Genomic DNA, 20,237 nt, shown 5'->3' on the forward strand with positions numbered 1-20,237 from the left:
ATACTAGAAATCTGAAATAAAAACAGAAAGGTCTTCAATGTGAAACTTTAGCTCTGTTCCTACTTCCACATTTGCTGCCTAATCTGGTTTTATTTGCTCCCAGGTCAATCTGCCTTTTTTCTTCCCAGGTACCAGTGGGCCAACTGCTTTTTACCAGTACCTTTTTCCCAATTTCCCTTCCTGTATCTTTTCACCAGTGATCTGTCTGCAGTGAGATTCTGATTTATTGGTGCCTTTTGCTTCGCTCATGATCTCCACAATTCATCAGCAGTCTTCCTTCAAAACTTTGCCAGGATATTCAGCCCATTCTCTCCTCTTTGTTGTTCCCTATTCTTGCCCACTGTATCGATCAGGATCAAATGTCTCTCCATTTCTCTTGGATGTTCCTAGTTCTGATGAACATTTTGCATCCAAGTGTCAGCATGCCATGATGCTGAAGAGCTTGGTCATTGCTATAAGACTTCCAGACAATTGCAGCTTTTTGATAGGAGGGGGGAGACAAATCTCCTAGGAAAAATTGTTTAAAACAGGCCCACAACAAGTGGTTCACTCCCAATGTGGGTTCCACACACCTCCATTTGTCACAGCCATCACCTTCTTTGTGAGGGGTGAGAAACCCCACCCATTTCATGACTTAAGACATCCCATTGGATGGCAAAGTGGCTGATTGATTGGAGCGGGGTTGTCCCACAGCCTTATCCCCACAACCAGTTCTTCGTCAGTATTACAAGAGAAGATAAGATAAGATATCTTTATTAGTCACATGTACCTCGAAACACACAGTGAAATGCATCTTTTGCGTAGAGTGTTCTGGGGGCAGCCCGCAAGTCGCAAGGCTTCCAGCGCCAACATAGCACACCCACAACTTCCTAACCCGTACATCTTTGGAATGTGGGAGGAAACTGGAGCACCCGGAGGAAACCCACGCAGACAAGGGGAGAACGTATAAACTCCTTACAGACAGCGGCGGGAATTGAACCCAGGTCGCTGGCGCTGTAATAGTGTCATGCTAACCACTACACTGCCGTGAAGAAGTCCAAATAAGTGATGTCTGAATAAAATAAGCCCAAGGCAACCCGTGACTAACAAAATACTAAAGTAACTTAAAAAATATCGGTCTGTTCTGCTAGTTATAACTGGACTTGCTTGGGCTTCATAGTGCATTAATAGTGCTGGACATTCTCCCCTCCCTCACAAACGGGTTAATTGGCCGCTGTAAATTGCCCCTAGTGTGTGGCTGAGCGGTAGAACCTGCAGGGAGTTGATGAGAATCTGGGGAGAATTAGTGTTAATTAGTGTTGATGGTTGGCATGGACTCGATGGGCTGAAAGTCCTGTTTCCATGCTGCATCTCTCCATTACTCCATGACTGCTTGTCCTATTTGTACCTATTGATTGTTCCTTCTTTTGTTCTGCCAGGGGGCTGGTACTGTTTCAGCAAAGAGAACTGTGACACCCGATACGACACCATGCATCGGTTGATGAGCTCCACCAACTGGCCTCGCAGTAAAACAGGTGTGTGTCGGCAATTCCAAAGTAAATATTGCCTGTGCTGGAAATCGGGAATGTTGCAAATGCTCGGCAGGTCAGGCAGCGTCTGTGGAAGGAGAAATGTTTCAGGTCGAGGACCAGTAGTTAGAGATTATAAAATCTCTATTAGAGAGATTATTTTCAGCAAGCTCAGAGGCAGGGAGAAGATGGAGTATTTGAGTGGGAGTAAAGAATAAAAGGGAAGATCTGGGGGAGGGCGGAACACAGAAGAGGCAGAAGGTTTGAAGTGCAAGAAGACAGTGCAGAGAAAATTCCCTAGGTTGATTCCGAGGATGGAAGAAGTGTGTTGAGAGAAAAGGTGAAGTAGGTTGGGATTATGGCCTCTGGAGTATAAAGGAATGAGAGGGGATCTGTTCGAAATGGGTATGGTCTTAAGAAAGGTAGCTGTTGGAAAGATGTTGCTCCTCAGAGAGAAACCTAAGACTAAGGGGCAAAGAACAAACTGTGGAGGAACTCAGCAGGTCAGGCAGAATCTGTGGAGGCAGAGGGATGGTCGACGTTTTGGGTCAAGAAGCTGCATCAGGACTGAGAGTGTAAAGGAAAGATCGGCAGTATGTAGAGGTGAGAGGGAGGGGTGAGACAGAGGCTGGTAGGTGATAGGTGGAAGCAGATGGTGGGGGGGGAGTGATGATGGGCAGATGGAGCCCGGTTGGCAGGGTGAGGGGGGGGTAATGTAGGACTTGGGGGCATATCCTCCCAATAAAGGATAGGGAAAAATTCTTCTCTCAATCCCAAAAAGCTGCATAGGCTAAGTCATTAAAACTAATCAAAGTTGAGATAGATAGATTTTTTGGTTTTGGGGAAATCAAGGTTAGAGAAACCAGGCAGAAAGTTGTTGAGGCCCCGATCTGATTAACTGAGATCTTATTGAACGGAGGAGCAGTTCTGAGGAGCCAAACAGCCTATCCCTGCTCCTACTTCCCGGAAGATAGAGATGGGATAAGTAAAGAACTAAAAGACAGGTACTGAGGAAGGGCTAATGGGAACAGTGCAACATCGTCCAAAATGGTCAAACTCCTTACTGAGTCTGGAAACCTGTGGGTGCCTATTGAAAGATGGAGTGCTGTTCCTTGAGCTTATGTTGACAATGAAGGTTGGATTCCACGTTACTAGTTTTGACAGTGGCCTAGAGCCTGCACTCAATCCCCACACTCTTCCCAATGGCGGTTCTTTCATGGAACAACCAACGTAAGGTCAGTAATAAAGGGAAATCAGTGAAGCATTAAAAGAAAGCAATAGATTTGTTTGTGATCATTTGGTGAATTATATTACAGAAAACCAAAAAGAAACACTTAAAAAAAACATTTACTTTGTGGCCTCATGGTTCTAACGACCTTGAGGCCTAGTTGCCATGGCTACCCCACACAGCCTCACGTGGTGGATCCTGAGGTCCCTCCCTGATAGCTTTGATGGCCTTTTGATACCAAAGTCTTTTGCATTGTTATTAAATGTCTCAGATAATCAGAGACACTTAAGAGCTCAAACAGATTTTAAATAATCAAAAGAATAAAATATATTAAGGTAACCTAACAATAATTCCTGCTAAAATGTCTGAAGATATTGGAATCTAATTAAAAACATAAAGATGAAGTAAAATAAACAAGCCACTTACTGGTAATATCTTTTTCAATAAAAGTCAGCGATGCTCTTCAAACATCCCTCCTTTGCATTTGATCCCTCAGCTTAGACTCTTGTGCTTTGCCCTTGCATTCAGTGGTTGATGCAGAGGTGGAGAGGGAGGTTGGCTGCACTGATCTCTAACCTCCAGTTCATCTCTGACTCCCAAGGTTGCAGTGAGTTGTGCTGCAAGGAGGACTAAAATGGCGGTTCCTTATGGAACAGCCAGGGAAAGGTAAGTACCTTGAAGGAATGTTGTACCTTGAAGTACAACAAAGGGAAACCGGTGGCACATTAAAATAATCTTTTTTTAGACCGAGTACCAGTCAAGTTTATTGTCATGTGCCCAAGTACGGTGAGGGACAGGTACAATGAAGAACTTGCTCGCAGCAGCATTTCAGACACATAGGTACAGACAACACGTGTAAATTATATATTTGTGCGACTGATGAATCATATTGATAAAACCTATGGACATATGTAAAAATTATTTATTATTGGATGGGGTGCCTGCATTTGGTTCCCTAACAAACTGTCAATGCATTCACAACACACCCCTTTGAAAATCACCCAAGCTCAGATATAGTGTGTAGCCAGGGTCCATAAAATCCTCTCCTCATTTTATTTGGATAAAGTACCAATCCAACTCTTGCTTGCCAATTCTCCCCTCTCATGCTTTCTCTGGCTGTGTAGATCCAACATCAATAAGATTACCTTTGTATCTGAGTATCAATTGTAATGAATGAGGTCCATGATTTAATGCAGGTTAGCATCAGTAAGTCTCTGTACATTATATGATCCATTACAAGTAACGACTCTGACAGAAAACAGCCCTTGCAGGTGTGTCATCACTTGTAGTTTAGCCTTAACATTCAACAAATCATATCTCAAACTGAGAATGCCCACATTCCCGACCGTGATTTTCCAAGTGCGACGAATTGTGGTTGGAATTTCCTGATACATTTACCCTGCACACATAGTCGTTTTGTTATACTTCTGACAAGCTTTAGTACTTACTTGCAACAAAGTCTGTCATATTGGCAAAGTTGTAGACGTGGACATGACCTCTCGGGATTTTCTTTCAACAGGAACTGGAATGCTATCTGCACAGCCGGAAGAAAACCCTTACTGGTGGAACGCTAATATAGTGTAAGTTTTGGTCAGCTCAGTTAACCGGGACAGAAGTAGGAAAAGGAAGTGTTGCACCATGTATGTAGCAACATAAAACCACTGCAAATGAAAACCAAAAAACTGCAGATGCTGGAAAGACAAAATAAACTAGAAAACACTAGAAACTCTCAGAAGTCAGGCAGTGTCTGTGAAAAGAAAGACAGTTAATGTGCTCTGCGTCGGGGACCCTTCATCAGAACTGGGAAAGAGAGAAAACAAGTTAGTTTTATGTATCAGTGAAGAAGGGGCAGGGATGGTTAGAACAAAAGGAATATACAGTATCTGATAGGGTGAGACCAGATGACATAACGTATACACAGATGAAGAAGATCAAGCTGATCTTAACTGGCACTTTAAGTCATCTGGTCTCACTCTATCAGAGATAATACCTTTGTTTTACCCATCCCTTCCCCATCCATAAATCTCCAGCATTCATTGTCCATCCCTAATTGCCCCCAAACTGTGGGGGGAGCTGGGAGTCAACCACACACGTGGATCTGGACTCACATCTTGGCCAGGCGAGGTACTGTTAGCAGATTGTGAACCAGATATGTTTCTGGTGGATCCTGTTACTGAGACCATGTCCCTTGACCAGTGGGTGTCAGTTCCAACGTAAACGCTGTGCCAATATTCCGGGAGAAAGAGAGAGAGAGGGATGATACTTCTGAATCAAAGATAGGATGAGATTCACCTCCATTGCACCTGTCGGGTAACCTCCCAGTTTCATTAGTTAGAGGATAACAGTCATTGGTGCAGCCAGTGGAGCTGCTGCCTCACAGTTCCGTTGACCCAGTTCGATCCCGACCCCTGGTGCTGTCTATATGGAGTTTGCACGTTCTCCTTGGACTGCATGGGCTTCCTCCAGATGCTTTGGTTTCCTACCACATCCCAAAGTTATGCAGCTTGGTAGGTCAATTGACCTACTGTAAATTGCCCCCAATGTGTAGATGAGTGGTAGAATTCAGGGGGCTGTGTGTGGTGTTGAAGGGAATGTGAGGAGGATAACATGGGATTGGTGTAGGGTTAGTGTCAATAGGTGTTTGATGGTCGGTATGAACTTGGTGGGCTGATGGGCCTGTTACTGTGCTGTATGACTCTACGTTTGGAGTGAAGTGTGAGTGCACTGCGGTTGTAACCTTCCCACACTGCAAGCAAGAATTAGTGCCATTCACTGAAGAGGTGACCATTGTAAAAGAAGCAGGAAAAATGCCTAATAACATAATTCTATTAAACATAATAGATCCATGGAAACAAACCCAAGGACAGTTGTATACACCAGAACTGCTAACACCACTCCTTGTGTGGGATCCCTACAAATTTGCTTGCATTCACATTGAGACTTAATATATGACTTCTTACGGTGGAAGTAAATTATATTTACTAAAAGAAAGGACTGTGGATGCTGAAAATATGAAATAAAGAAAGAAAATGTTGGAATTGCTCAAAGTTGAGTTTATTATCATATGCACAACTACATGTATGCACAGGTTACATGCAGTCATGTTACAATGTACTGGGCTACAATGCTCAGACAGGAGGTGTGGGAGAGAGAAAAGAGTGTTAACGCATCCCAGTTTATCAAGTTGAAACCCTAACTCTCACCACAGATGCTGCCTGACAATCTGAGTATTTTCCAGTGTTTTAAATTCTAGTCCGTTTTCCTTTGCGGTGATGTAACAGGGTCACCTGCAAGAAAGTAGAACGGGCATCAAGCACAGGAGGTGTAATCATTCCGACCACTCCTGGAAGCCACACGGAGTGTATAAATAGAACAGTCAGAGGCTGGGAGCCATGAATGCATCTGTCTCTCTGATTTTGAAGTTATTTTTCACCCTCTGTCTTCACCACTTACCGTGCCCAGAGCAGGAGGCCACATTGACATGCTCCTTGACCCCAGCCACTCTTGCTTTGGTGACCTGGAGAGGTTTAAGAATGCGATTACCAGGGTGAATGTCCCCCTTGGCTCTCATTCCCGACCTCAGCTGAAGTGCCTGAGGTCTGTTTTTTATTGGCTCGTCGTAACCACAGCTGAAATCTGAGATGGGCTCCATGGGTTATTATAGAAGGAAAGACTTCTGTTTATACCTTCCCTAGCCTTGGGGCATCCCAGAGTACTTCACAGCCAACGAAGCTCTTGTGAAGTCTAGTCACTGCTGCAACATCAGAATCAGAGCGGCTGATTTGCACACAGCAAGATCCCACAAACTGCGACGTGCTAATGAGTGATTTAGCTGATGGTTCAATAGATATAAATAGCAGAGGCACGAGGGTGTGTTCCACAGATAATTCTCTATGTAATTATCTATATTCTACTTGACGTATCTCCACTTGATTGCATTGAGCACTTCTGTTAATTGAGCTTCTGCTTTCCATTTCAGCTTCATTCCTTACTGCTCAAGTGATGTTTGGAGCGGAGCATCCCAGAAATCTGAGAAAAGTAAGCTCTTCTCTGCTTCTGTGCTGATTTAAGCAGAACTCACCTTTAAGCAGCTGAATTGGAGATGTTCAAATGACTCATTGGGTAAACTCACTGTCAGGAATGGTGCTGCGCTGAATGTATTCAGAAGGTTGATGACTGACTGGAATTTAGTTACCTGATGACTCCCAGGGAAGAAGAGGCACTGTGCAGTTACCCAGAGTGTTCTGTAGTTAAGGCTTCAGTGAGCATGTGTAGGGTTAAGGTTCACCTAACCCTAACCCTTGTGGCATAGCAATCCAAACTTAATCTCACTGCTCTTCCCCTCTCCCTACAGTCCCTTATCATCTTCCTCTACTTCAAGTATGTTCCTTTAAAAAGTCTCTGTCTGAACAACTCCCTGTGGCGAAGCAATGACTCAGTGAATGAACAACGCCTAACCTCTCTTCCCACTCTCCTAGTGACGGTTGTAAATAGTCTTTCCTCTTTCCCTCCATCAGAACCTTTCAACCTGGTGATTAGCTGCAAAAAGTCATCAGTTCTGCTCTGTTCCAGAGGGTATAGTTCCATGATTTCTGCCCTTGGTCCTCATCAGAACGTCCTGTGCATGTTGATGTTGTGTCAGCTTGCACTTGGTCTTGATGTGCACAGCACGGAGCACTCTCCGAAGAGTTGAGCAGGAAGATTAACCACTTTGATTTTTGATTCTTAGCATTAGGCGATGGTCCCAGGGCGGCGTAGCTGGTAGAGCCGCTGCATCACTGCGCCAGAGACTCGGGTTCAATCCTGACCCCAACCCCGCGCCCTCCCCCCCCCCCCCCCCCCCCCCCCCCCCCCCCCCCCACCGTGCTGTCAGTGTGGAGTTTGCATGTTCTCCCTGTGACAGCTTGGGTTTCCTCTCAGGTCTCAAAAACGCGAGGGTTGGTAGGTTAAAACCGCCCCTAGTGTGTGGGTGAGTGATAGAATCTGGGGGGAGTTGATGGGAATGCAGTGGGAATAAAATGGGATCGGTGTAGGATAAGTGTAAATGGCTGCTAGATGGTCCCTATGGACCCAATGGGCTGAAGGGTCTGTCCTATGCTGTATACCTCCATTCTAAACAATAATATGATTTTTCTCATAGAATCATTCTGTGTTCCCTCAAATTTCTCTCCCTGTTCTTTGTTAAAGGTGAATATGCTTTCATGGGAGCACTGATAATACAAGAGGTTGTCAAAGAGCTGTTGACTAAAGGCCTTGAAAATGCCAAGATCCTTCTGCTAGCAGGCACCAGGTATGTTGTTTGTGTTTGTGGGGCCCCAGTGCTGAGGCCCCCACCTCCTCTTGAGATCGGATCGAATGCTTCTTAAAGATAAAAGTGAATTCCGTGTAGAGAACAGTGCCCTGCTCCTGCCGTGGAAATTATCCTGGTTACGATCAGATCTTATTTTAGATCTTAAATACTGCCCATGGTCCTTAAAGATTAAATTCCATTCCATCTCACCTGCAATTTGATAAAATCAAATGATAGTGTGGATTAATTAATCTTTGCCTCAAATCGACTAAATGGTTAGCAGTTGTTGCTTTTGAATGAAGGTATTTAGATATTAACTTCCTTCTGAAGTTTCACAGTCTAATTAAAGCTCCTCATTCTCAAATCTAGACATGAAACGTTGAATCATTCATCAAATAAGGGGAAGGGGAGTAACTTTGTTAACCCAAGTACCTGTATAAGGAAATAAATGGATATGTAACTACAGCGAATGGATACGGCTAAGACACAGTAGCCATGACTTAATTGAAAGGTGGAACTGGTTTGAAGGACAGGCTGGTCTCTTCTTGATCCGAGCGATTCAAGTTCACAGGGATACTTCTAACATTGAAATAATGCAAGAAGTGCTCAGCAGGTTGGACAGCATTTCTGTAGAGAGAGTGAATGACACGCAGAGGTGGTTCTACTGAAAGAGGGTGATGAACACCAGTGGGCTTGTTATGTACAGCACCAACCACCCTCTGAAGAGTCCAGGGGAGGTATGAGCAACAGAAGTTGAATCAAATCCTAATTCACCAGAAAACAAAGCGTGAATGCTGGACATGTGAAATGTAAAAGCTTTTAATTACATGAGATTATTTGTAGAGTTTGGACAGCTTTAGTTGGCAGATGAGGCATTGTTCCTTGAGTTTGGAACTTTCAAGCCGCTTCTGTTAGAACAGAGAATGCTGAAAATACCGAGAAGGTCAGTGGGTCTCATAAAATTGAAATCAGATAGAATAAAGCAGCGGGGGAGCTGGATGATTTCTCATTCTCTGGCTCAGAGATAAGAGCTTGTAAGCCTTCTCCTGTTTCCTGGCATTTGAAACCTGTTATCTCAGCACCTTTGAACCACACAGTGGTCATCGTGCTCTGCCCTGCTAACTGCCACAGCCACGCCAACCATGAGGTGAGTTACTGCTTCTCTGTGATAAGGCAAAACTGAGATCAAAGCCCGAAGGCTTTACAAAACCACATGGCTACCTAGATCTCATCTGTGCTACCCACAGCTTCATTCATTTAACTGGTGTTTAATAAGTGAGACTGAATGGTTACAGGGAATCAAAGCATCGGATACATGTTTAGTAGTATGCACTATGCCTATTTTTAAAAGAGGCTGGCAAGGATTTTTTAAGGAACTTTCCAAAGTAATGTAACTGGAAAATGATAGGGCTTCGCTATAACTAATGGTTTATTTGGCACACGCAATGCAATTGACACACTTTTGCATTAATTCTGCTGGTTGGATCAATTTGCCATAGGTTCACTGAATCCCGATTCCCAGCTGGTCTTTAGCACTGACTAGGATTGAGTTTGCTTAACCGAGTGCACACAGGAAGTGCAACAGAAACACTGGTGCATTGCTCCCTGCCACACACAGTGATGTTGAGGTCCCACTACATATTTCTGACAACCTTTGCCCCTCTTTCCCCCCCCCCCATTGTCGAACATTTCATATTGTTTCAAGCCAAGTGATAGACTGTAAAAGTTTCAATAGATATGTACAAAGGAAATGAAGTTAATGTGGGTCCCTTACAGACACAGGAGAAGTTATATTGGAGGGTGAGGAAAAGGCAGGGAAAATATTTTGTGTCTGTCTTCTGGGAGGAGTCCAAAAAACTCCTGGAAATAGTGGAGGATCATAGGTTTAAAGTAAGCAGGGAACTGAATGTAATAATTAATGGACTCAAAAGCCAATATATCCCCAGGACAAGATGACCTGAAGCACTAAGTTTTGAAAGAGGTGGCTATGGAAATAGTGGATGCTCTGGTCGTCATCTTCCATTGATTTTAGAATGACTCCCACAGACTGGACGGCAGCAAATGTAACTGCACTTTATGAAAAAGGAGGGAGATAGACAATGGGGAACTATAGACGAGTTAGCCTGGGAAAAATGCTAGAATCTATTATTAATGAAGTGGTAAAAGGGGTCTTATAAAATAACAACAGGATTGGGCAGAGTCACTGGGGATTGATGAGCGGCAAATCTGTTGGGAGGTTTTGAGGTTGTATGTAGCAGAGAAGGTAAGGGTCAACCGGTGAACTTTAAGAAGGCTTTGATACGTGCTACACAGGAGGTTATTAAACAAAATTAGAACACATTGGAATGAATTGAGATACGGGAAAGAAAATGGAGAGTTGGATTAAATGGATCATTTTTGGGTTGGGAGTCTGTGACCAGTGGGGTTCAGTAGGGTATGGTGTAGTGGCTCCAGTTGTACACAATCTATGTCAATGATTTGGACGAGAAGACAGAGTGTAATATTGTCCAAGTGTGCCGATGATACAGGGTTGGGTTCCAGTGGGTGCAGAGAGGCTTAATGGGAATTTATTCAAGCCAAGTGAATGAGTAACAGCAAGGCAGATAGGTAACTATGTGCAAAAATCTAAGGCCATTACCCGATAGAAAAAAATAAAATGTGCATTTTTTAAGAAGTAAGATATTTGAAGATGTTGGTGTTCAGAGGGACTTGGGTTTGCTGAAACACAGATCACTGAAAGTTAACATGCAGGTACAGCAAGCAGCTTGGAAGTCAAACAATACATTGGCTGAGACAATTTGAGTACAAGAGTAAAGATGTTTAGTTGCATTTATGTAGGGTCCTGATGAGACCACATCTGGAATATTTTGCACAGGTTTGGGCGTATGGCTGGCTGTGTTGGTACAGAGCAATTGGAGGTTGACATACATAGTTGTCATCTGCTCAACAGAATGAAAATGACTTACTTCCAATGTTACAAAGCTTTTCTTGATCCACTGAGCAAAACTTAAATCTCTTGGCCTTTCCTGACATGATATGTCACAGGAAAAGGCAGCATATCAAAACCTCAATATGTTTATACACTATGACCAAGCACACTTCATGGTTTGATGCATATATATACCAATTGAAACAGAAAATAATATAAAGGAACTATTGAAATTAAAGAAAGTAATTACGTGTGATACTGTCTCCATAATACCATCCCAAACTCTTTTGCTGTGGTAACTTCCCATTTCCTCCATCAGAGATGGTGGTGCCATCGTCAACTTACTGATTTGCTAGTCCAGAGTCTAAACTAATGATCCAGATACATGTATTCAAGTAGCAGCTGAGAAATTTGAATTGATTTATTTAGTTGCCAAAAACCACACATTTCACTAATGCTTTTTGTGGATGGAAATGTGCAGTCGTTTCCCTGTATATGATCCGAGACCCACAGCAAAGTGGGTGACTTTGAACTGCTCTCTGAAATGGGCTAGTAATTTGTTTGGTTGTACTGAACCACAGAGTGAGTACCTTATCAGGCAGACTGCAGCAATTCGAGAAGTGACTCCCCACCACCTTGTCAAAGGCATGAGGGACAGACAATAAGTGCTGGCTCTGCCAGTGATACCCCCAACCTGTGAATGAGTAAAGGAATCACATTGATGCGACAGAATTAAACACTGCCCAGTCCATCGGCTCATCACTTCCTTCCATTCAGTCCATCTTCACGGTGCATTGCTTTGGGAAGGCTGACGGTATCGTCAAGGATGCCTGCCACCCTGGCCGTTCCCTCTTCTCTCTTAAGATAAGATATCTTTATTAGTCACATGTACATCGAAACACACAGTGAAATGCATCTTTTGCGTAGAGTGTTCTGGGGGCAGCCCACAAGTGTCGCCACGCTTCCGGCGCCAACATAGCATGCCCACAACTTCCTAACCCGTACGTCTTTGGACTGGGAGCAGATGCAGGAGATTGAAAGCCCATTTGTCCAGACCTAAGAACAGCTTCTTCCCCACTGCTCTCAGACTATTCAACCAATCACCTCTTTCACACCCACTTCTTGGTGGTGCTGCCACATTCTCAGACTCTTAACTCTCCCTCTCTCTGTTATTCTGAAAACGTCACTTTAGTATTTTCTACTGCAGATTGCACTACCAGATCCAGCATCTGCAGTCTCTTGTGTCTGCACTGCAATCTTTGCTATATACTGCTGTTTTGCACTTATCATTGTATTTATCATTACCATGTATACTGTTAACCCTGTGAACTTCATGAGAACAAGGAATTTCATTACACCCTAGTGTATATGACAATAAACTAACCTAATCTATTCTAAATAGAACCTGGTCCCCTTTCCCCAGGTTATTTGACACTTAATGTTGGTGTTCAAAAAATCTGTGCCATCCAATGTTAATCTTGAGCACAGAACAGTTAATCCAACACAGGAAATCCTGTGTTATCTACTATTTTATATTCTCATATTTCAAATTGCGATCTTGTGGTGTACCCCTTAACTTATGATTGGTTAGAGAAGAGCTCAGGAAGATAGTAACAACAGTCTGGAGAGTTGGAACATTCACTGCTGCATGAGATACAGTTACTGACTGCACTGCCAAATATAAAATTGGGAAACAAACATCACAGATTAAAATAGGCATGGACCGGGAACTGAAATTTGAGCGTGGAAATTTGAGGATCAGTAACTAAATATACCTGAATGCTAAACTTTTAGGGAGAGCAAAATAATAAGAGGAGAATAGGAAGGGACAGTATTAACAATAGAATTAGAAGTGTTGGAGGTTTTGTTTGTCAGAATCAGTATTAGATTTATTTAAAACTTTAAACTTTATTTATACAGCACGGTAACAGGCCCTTCCCCAACGAGCCCACGCTGTCCAATTGCACTCATGTTAACCTACTAACCCGTACACCTTTGGAATGTGGGAGGAAACCGGAGCACCCGGAGGAAACCCACGCAGGCATGGGGAGAACGTACAAAGTCCTTACAGACAGTGGTGGGAATTGGACTCTGATCACTGTCTCTGTAATAGTGTTACGCTAACTGCTGCACTACTGTGCCACCTGACATATGATGTGAAATTTGTTGTTTTGTGGCAACAGTATTTATGTTATATCAAAGTAGGGGTAGAGAAGCACTTGATGTGATAGTGAGAACAGGCACTTTACAGCTTGTTTTATATTGGGAGTACATTGCTACTTTGGCAGCCAAGAAATGAGCTACTTCACTTGTTTCTGTTTTTGAAATGGAACAGGCAAGCCATATTAAATTAGGGGAACACTTGGGAAACAGTGACCACAATATAATTATGCTCAAAATAAGAATAGCAAGGAATAAGAAAAGCGAGAGGGATGTGCATTTGACTGGAAATAGCTAATTATACTGGGAGAAAAGAGGAACCTTGCCTAGATTAAAGGGAGAGAAAAACTGGCGAACGGGACTGTACTTAACAGGAAATAAACAGGAAGCAGAAAGAGTACAAATTAAATATATTGCAGTCACAAAAAGGAAGGATATTGATGATTAATAGGCAAAATAGGGAAAGGCCATTGAGACACTAAGGAACCAAATGAAGGGGTGGGAGAAGCAGGATTGGTTACCACTCCCACAGAGGAGGGGTCTGTCCTGAGGGTGCAGTATTCCTGAGTAAAGGCTACAGTTCAAAGACACAGGATACAGACACAGATACTCAAAACTCAAAGCTTCAAATGACATGGATGTGCTTAGAGGATCCCCGGGACAACTAGGAAATAAAGACCTGGGGAAGGGTAGCAACAGTTACTGCCCTTTTCTTGCATAAATGAGCAAAGATAAACTAAGAAATAATAAGCCAGTCAATGTTATATTCATAATTAAAGCAGAAAATAGATACCTCTGCTTTGGGGAGACAACCTATAGCAGAGTATCTTCCCATGGCAGAAGTTTCTAAAAGTAGGTTTAGGGTAAGGCGTGAGTGGTTTAGAGGGGACCTGAGGAAGAATTATTTTACACAGAGGCTGATTGGAACCTGGAACGCACTGCTGGACCGGGTGGTGGAGGCAGGTATTCTCAGAACATTTAAGAAGTATCTGGACGAGTACTTGAATCACCAATGCATAGGAGGCTATCGACCAAGTGCTGGTAAATGGGATTAGTATAGATGGGCATTAGGTGGCCAGTATGGACGTGGTGGGCCGAAGGGCCTGTTTCTGTGCTGTGACTCTAGGAGTCTATGAAAATGCTGGAGATTCTCAGCAAAGTCAGGCAGCAAGCAATTGGGAAGGTAAATGGTACGTTGGCCTATATTGCAAGGTAAACTTGAGTGTAAAAATAAAGACATCTTACTGCATTTATATAGGGCCTTGATGATGATGATATCATGATATATCTTTATTGGTCACATGTACATTGAAGCACACAGTGAAATGCACCTTTTGCATAGAGTGTTCTGGGGGCAGCCCGCAAGTGTCGCCACGCTTCTGGCGCCAACATAGCATGCCCACAACTTCCTAACCCGTACGTCTTTGGAATGTGGGAGGAAACCGGAGCACCCGGAGGAAACCCACACAGACACGGGGAGAATGTACAAACTCCTTACAGGCAGCGGCCAGAATTGAACCCGGGTCGCTGGCGCTGTGATAGCGTTATGCTAACCACTGCACTACTGTGCCTGAGACTGCCTCTGGACTATTGTGAACAGGTCTGATCTCCTTACCTAAGGAAGCATATAGTTGTGGCGGAGGGAGCACAACAAAGATTCATCAGATTGACTTCTGGAATGGGGGGGGGGTGGGGGGGGGAGGTGGTTCCTATGAGGAGAGATTAAACAGACTGTAGAATTTAGGAGAGATGATCTCAGTGAAACATGCAAAATTCTTATGGGGCAGCAAACATTCTGCTGGAGGAACTCAGCAGATCAAGCAGCATCTGTGGGAGGAAAGGAACTGTCGATGTTTCAGGTCAAAATCCTGCATCAGGACTGAGAGGGGAGATGGCCTCTGGCTCTTCAACCACATCCTTAGCAAGACTCGCTACGCATCCTACACCCCTCATCAGTCCACCACTTGGGCTCCTGTCTCACTACTCCCCTTCCCCTCTTTATACCAGCCATTTTGCCTCTCCACTCTCAGTCCCGATGCAGGGTTTCGACCCGAAACGTCAACAATTCCTTTCCTCCCACAGACGCTGCTCGACCTGCTGGGTTCCTCCAGCAGATTGTTTGTTGCTCCAGATTCCAGCATCTGCAGTCTCTTGTGTCTCCAAAATCTTTATGGGGCTTGACAGGAATGAGGTTTCTCCTGACTGGGATGTCTGGAATTAGGGTCTCAGAGCAAGATTGGACATTCAAGGCCAAATTCAGAAGAAATTTCACCCAGAGGGTAGTGAAACATTGGAATCCTCCATCCAAGAAGACATGGAGGTTCATTCACTCAGTAGGATGAAAGCAGAGGTAGATAGGTGTTTGAACATTGAGGGAATCAAGGTGATGCTTCTGTTTCTTATTTGCTTAGTTGGAGACAGAAGCAGTGTTAACTAATGACCTTTCACCAGCATCTTTTACCAAACTGAAATTTTAAATCTGTTCCTCCCTTCATCTGGGTGGCTGAGTATTTTCAGACTGGTGCAGCAGTTAGTGCTGCTGCCTCACAGCCCCAGGGACAAGGGTTTAATCCTGACCTTCAGTGCTGCCCACATGAAACTTTTCCCCGTAACCATGGGAGTTTCCCCCAGATGCACAGGTTTCTTCCCCCTGGTAGGTTAATTGCCTACTGCAAAAGAATTAAAGGGGAATTAATAGGCAAGTGAGAGAAAATAAAGCTACAGAGTGTTAGGAAGTGGGGGAAAGAGGCTGATGGGGTTGCTCTGCTAGCAGCCGGCATGGACTTGCCAGGGCGAATACTCCCATCAGTGTTGTCATAACTAAATAAGAAATTTCTGTTTTCATTTCACATCTCTGGCACTAGAAGCATTTTGCTTTTAGTTTTCTATCCATTGTTGATTATCTACTGGATTTTACCGTCTGCAGGAGAGTTAACTCAGTATTGGCTGAAATTAGGAAATAAAGGGAGATACAGCACAGAAACAGGCCCTTCGGCCCATTGAGTTTGTGCCAACCACCAACCGCTCATTTACACTAATACTACATTAATCTCATCAACTGCCCACATATACATTGTAGGGTCAATTTACAGCAGTCAATGGACTGAATTGGAGTGCATTAACTATAAGGAGAGGTTGGGCAAACTTGGATTGTTTTCTCTGGAGGCTCAGTGGAGATCTGTTAGAAGTTTATAAAATTATGAGAGGTATAGATAGGGTAGACAGTCAGAGACTTATTCCCAGGGTGGAAATGTCAAATACAAGAGGGCATAGGTTTAAGGTGAGAGGGGGAATGTTTAAAGGAGAATTGCAAGGCAAGTTTTTTTGCACAGAGGTTGGTGGGTGTTGGAACACGCTGCCAGTGAAGGTATGACAGCAACGTTTAAGAGGCATTTAGACAAGCACATGAACAGATAGGGAATGGAGGGAAACAGACCAGATGCAGAGAGATGGATTTGTTTAGATTGTCAGCAGAGGGCCTGTTCCTGTGGTGTGCCGTTCTATGTTCTAACTAACTTACCAACCTGCATGTCTTTGGGATGTGGGAGGAAACCGGAGCACATGCAGGATACCCAAGTGGACACACACAGCACCAGAGGTCAGAATCGAACCCGTGTCACTGGAGCTGTGAGGCAGTGGCTCTACTAGCTGCACCATTCTGCTGCCCTTATTAGATACAGGATAGGCATTCAAGGCTATTCAGCATAGATTCCCGAGTAGCTGATTATCTTTGGCCAACATACTGAATTCTTTGAAGAAGCAGCAGATAGATTAGATTCAGGAAATGCAATGAATGTAGTTTATGTGAATTTTCATAAAAGCATAGAGACCTACGGCAAAGATAGTAACACATGGAAGTAATTGGCATGGATTCACAGGGATGGAGCAATGGCTACCAGTTAGGAAGAAGAAGGTGGGGGCAGGTAAATGGAAGTTTCCATAACTGGAAAAATATGTTACGATATGTTCCACATGGTAGATCCTTCTTTACGAAACATACACAAATGTCCTAGAAACTGAGGATATAAAGCTGGAAATTGCTAACAGCAAATTAGATAGATAGATATTTATTTATTAGTCACATGTACATTGAAACACATAGTGAAATGCATCTTTTTGCGTTACTGAGAACGCTGGGGGCAGCCCGCAGGTGTCGCCACTCTTCCGGCGCCAACAACTCCCTAACCCGTACGTCTTTGGAATGTGGGAGGGAACCGGAGCACCCGGAGGAAACCCACGCAGACACACGGGGAGAACGTACAAGCTCCTTACAGACAGCGGCGGGAATTGAACCCCAGTCGCTGGCGCCGTAATAACGTTACGCTAACCGCTAGACTACCATTACAGAAGTTTCCTGATGGACACAAAATGGGAGATAGATGGTGGACCCAGTTCAAATGGTAGAAAATAAAGTGAAAGAATATATTTCAAGGGAGCACACAATTTGTGGGTCAGAGTTTAAGCAGAGACATTAATATGAAGGTACAAGGATAAATGAAGGTGTCAGTGCAAGTGGAAATTATTCTTTTTCTTTATTCATTCTGTCGTTTGCTGGTGAGGCCTGTGTACGTTGCTGGTTTGCTGGTGAGGCGTGTGTACGTTGCTGGTTTGCTGGTGATGCCTGTGTACGTTGCTGGTTTGCTGGTGAGGCCTGTGTACGTTGCTGGTTTGCTGGTGAGGCGTGTGTACGTTGCTGGTTTGCTGGTGAGGCGTGTGTACGTTGCTGGTTTGCTGGTGAGGCCTGTGTACGTTGCTGGTTTGCTGGTGAGGCGTGTGTACGTTGCTGGTTTGCTGGTGAGGCCTGTGTACGTTGCTGGTTTGCTGGTGAGGCGTGTGTACGTTGCTAGTTTGCTGGTGAGGCGTGTGTACGTTGCTAGTTTGCTGGTGAGGCCTGTGTACGTTGCTAGTTTGCTGGTGAGGCGTGTGTACGTTGCTGGTTTGCTGGTGAGGCGTGTGTACGTTGCTGGTTTGCTGGTGAGGCCTGTGTACGTTGCTGGTTTGCTGGTGAGGCGTGTGTACATTGCTGGTTTGCTGGTGAGGCGTGTGTACGTTGCTGGTTTGCTGGTGATGCCTGTGTACGTTGCTGGTTTGCTGGTGAGGCCTGTGTACGTTGCTGGTTTGCTGGTGAGGCCTGTGTACGTTGCTGGTTTGCTGGTGAGGCCTGTGTACGTTGCTGGTTTGCTGGTGAGGCCTGTGTATGTTGCTCATCTTTCCTTCTGTGAAAGTGACAGTGAGCTGCCTTTTTGGAATGTTGCAGTCAGTGTGCTGAGGGCACTTCCATTGTGCCAGAGGGTAGGCATTCCAGTATTGACAAATAAAAGCACAAAATATCGGGCGGTCAGTGTTATATTCCTAATAAAACGTGAAGAATTTTATATGCAAGAAAAAGAACACATTTCCTGCCCTTCAGGTCTCTTGTTCAACTTACCTTCCCAAATAGTTTTGCAAAATTATAGTGGGAATGCCTCAGCTATTTCTTTCCTAGTTGTCCCTGCAGACATTAGTGGCGCAGCTAGTAGATCCGCTGCCTCACGGTGCCGGAGACCTGGGTTCGATCCCGACCCTGGCTGCTGTCGGCCACTCTACATCGCCTCTAGTGTGTAGGTGAGTGGTGGAATCTGGGGAGAGGGGAATCGATACGACTAAAAATAATGGGAAATGGGATTGATGTAGGATTAGAGTAAACAGGTGGGTGATGGTCAGCACAGACTTGGTGGGCCGAAGGGTCTGTTTCTGTGCTGTATGTCTCTATAACTCTGTTGGGTTAAACATGAGCCCATTTAGAAGGGTGGGGACTTTCTCGATGTCCTGACCAGCATACCTTCCTCTACCAACACTACCATAGACACATCCATTGGTTAAAGCTCGGACCTTTGGAATTGTCAGACTAGGTGTGTTGGTATTGGTTTATTATTGTCATCTGTACCAAGGTACAGTGAAAAACATGTCTTGCGTACCGATCGTACAGGTCGATTCATTACACAGTGCAGTTACACTGAGTTAGTACACAGTGCGTTGAGGTAGTACAGGTAAAAACAATAACAGTACAGAGTAAAGTGTCACGGCTACAGAGAAAGTGGAGGCGGCCCTGTGGGTGGTGGTGGTTCCCACACACGTCCTGTGCTTGTGTGAGGTACTGAGGCTGCAGCTTTGGGAGATGTTGCTGCAGAAGTAATGGTGAGTTCCTCTGCTGCGTCTTGTAAATGGCAGCTGTGGTGTGCCAGTGGTGGAGGATGTGTGTGAGCTGCTTGGTCCTGAATGGTAAGGAGCTTCTTGAGAGGTGCTGGAGCTGCATTCATATGGCAAGGGGAGAGAATTCCGTCAAGGTCCTTGTAGGTAGTGAAAAGGTCTTGGTGAGTCATTTGCCACAGGATACCCAGCCCCTGACTTGTCCTCCTGACCCACAGTACATGGCTGACTCTCAGGATGTCAATGGCTTGGGCCTCAGTGATGGTAATGGTAATGAATGCTAAGAGGATTGTCACAGCCTAGATACTTGCGTTGTACAAATGTTACTTGCCACATCTCAGCCCAAGCCTGTGGGTTGTCCTGATCTTACTGGATGTGGGCTGGACTTCATTATCCCAGGTATATTGAATGAAAGCAGACATTGCAGTCATCTGTGGACATTGCCACTTCTGGGAAGGTCACCGATGAAGAGCTATGAATGGTAGGAGCTATGAAACTGCCCTGAGGAATTCCTACAACTCTAGGCTGGGGCTGAACAACCAGAACCATCTTCCTTTGAGCTTGGCATGACTTCAGCCAGTGGAGAGTCTGTCTCCCATCCCCTCAGTTGACTTCAGTTTTAACAGGACTCCTTGACAATGTTGCCTTATCTATGGAATTTGGCTTCTCTGTCATCTTTGTACCGACCTCTGGAGCCAAGAGGTCTCAGCAAAACCCATAACAGATCATCAGTGAGCTAGGCTGGTGAATGAATGATGCTTGTTGGCACCATCGATGACACCTTGCAGTGAAAAGCTGGGTGGTAGGATGATAACTGGTCAGATTTGATTTGCCCTACTGTTCTGTGCAATAATGCAGTGGGGTAGATCATGTTTGAACACTGTATGTGCAGCACATTCACGTCAGGTTTGCCTGCTGACTATATTTTTTTGA

General features: G+C 44.5%; 1 protein-coding gene across 1 annotated transcript in view; it reads left to right on the forward strand.

Moving 5' to 3' along the window:
* LOC127579915 (palmitoleoyl-protein carboxylesterase NOTUM-like) overlaps positions 1 to 20,237 on the forward strand; it is a 52,240-nt gene that overhangs the window by 6,491 nt on the left and 25,512 nt on the right. Inside the window, exons 3-6 of the mRNA XM_052032973.1 lie at positions 1,419 to 1,514; positions 4,256 to 4,316; positions 6,716 to 6,774; positions 7,924 to 8,026. Of these exons, the coding sequence (XP_051888933.1) occupies positions 1,419 to 1,514; positions 4,256 to 4,316; positions 6,716 to 6,774; positions 7,924 to 8,026 (319 nt within the window). The remainder of the gene's footprint in view (positions 1 to 1,418; positions 1,515 to 4,255; positions 4,317 to 6,715; positions 6,775 to 7,923; positions 8,027 to 20,237) is intronic.

This window comes from Pristis pectinata, chromosome 18 (genome assembly GCF_009764475.1).
Source record: "Pristis pectinata isolate sPriPec2 chromosome 18, sPriPec2.1.pri, whole genome shotgun sequence".
Lineage (NCBI taxonomy): Eukaryota > Metazoa > Chordata > Chondrichthyes > Rhinopristiformes > Pristidae > Pristis > Pristis pectinata.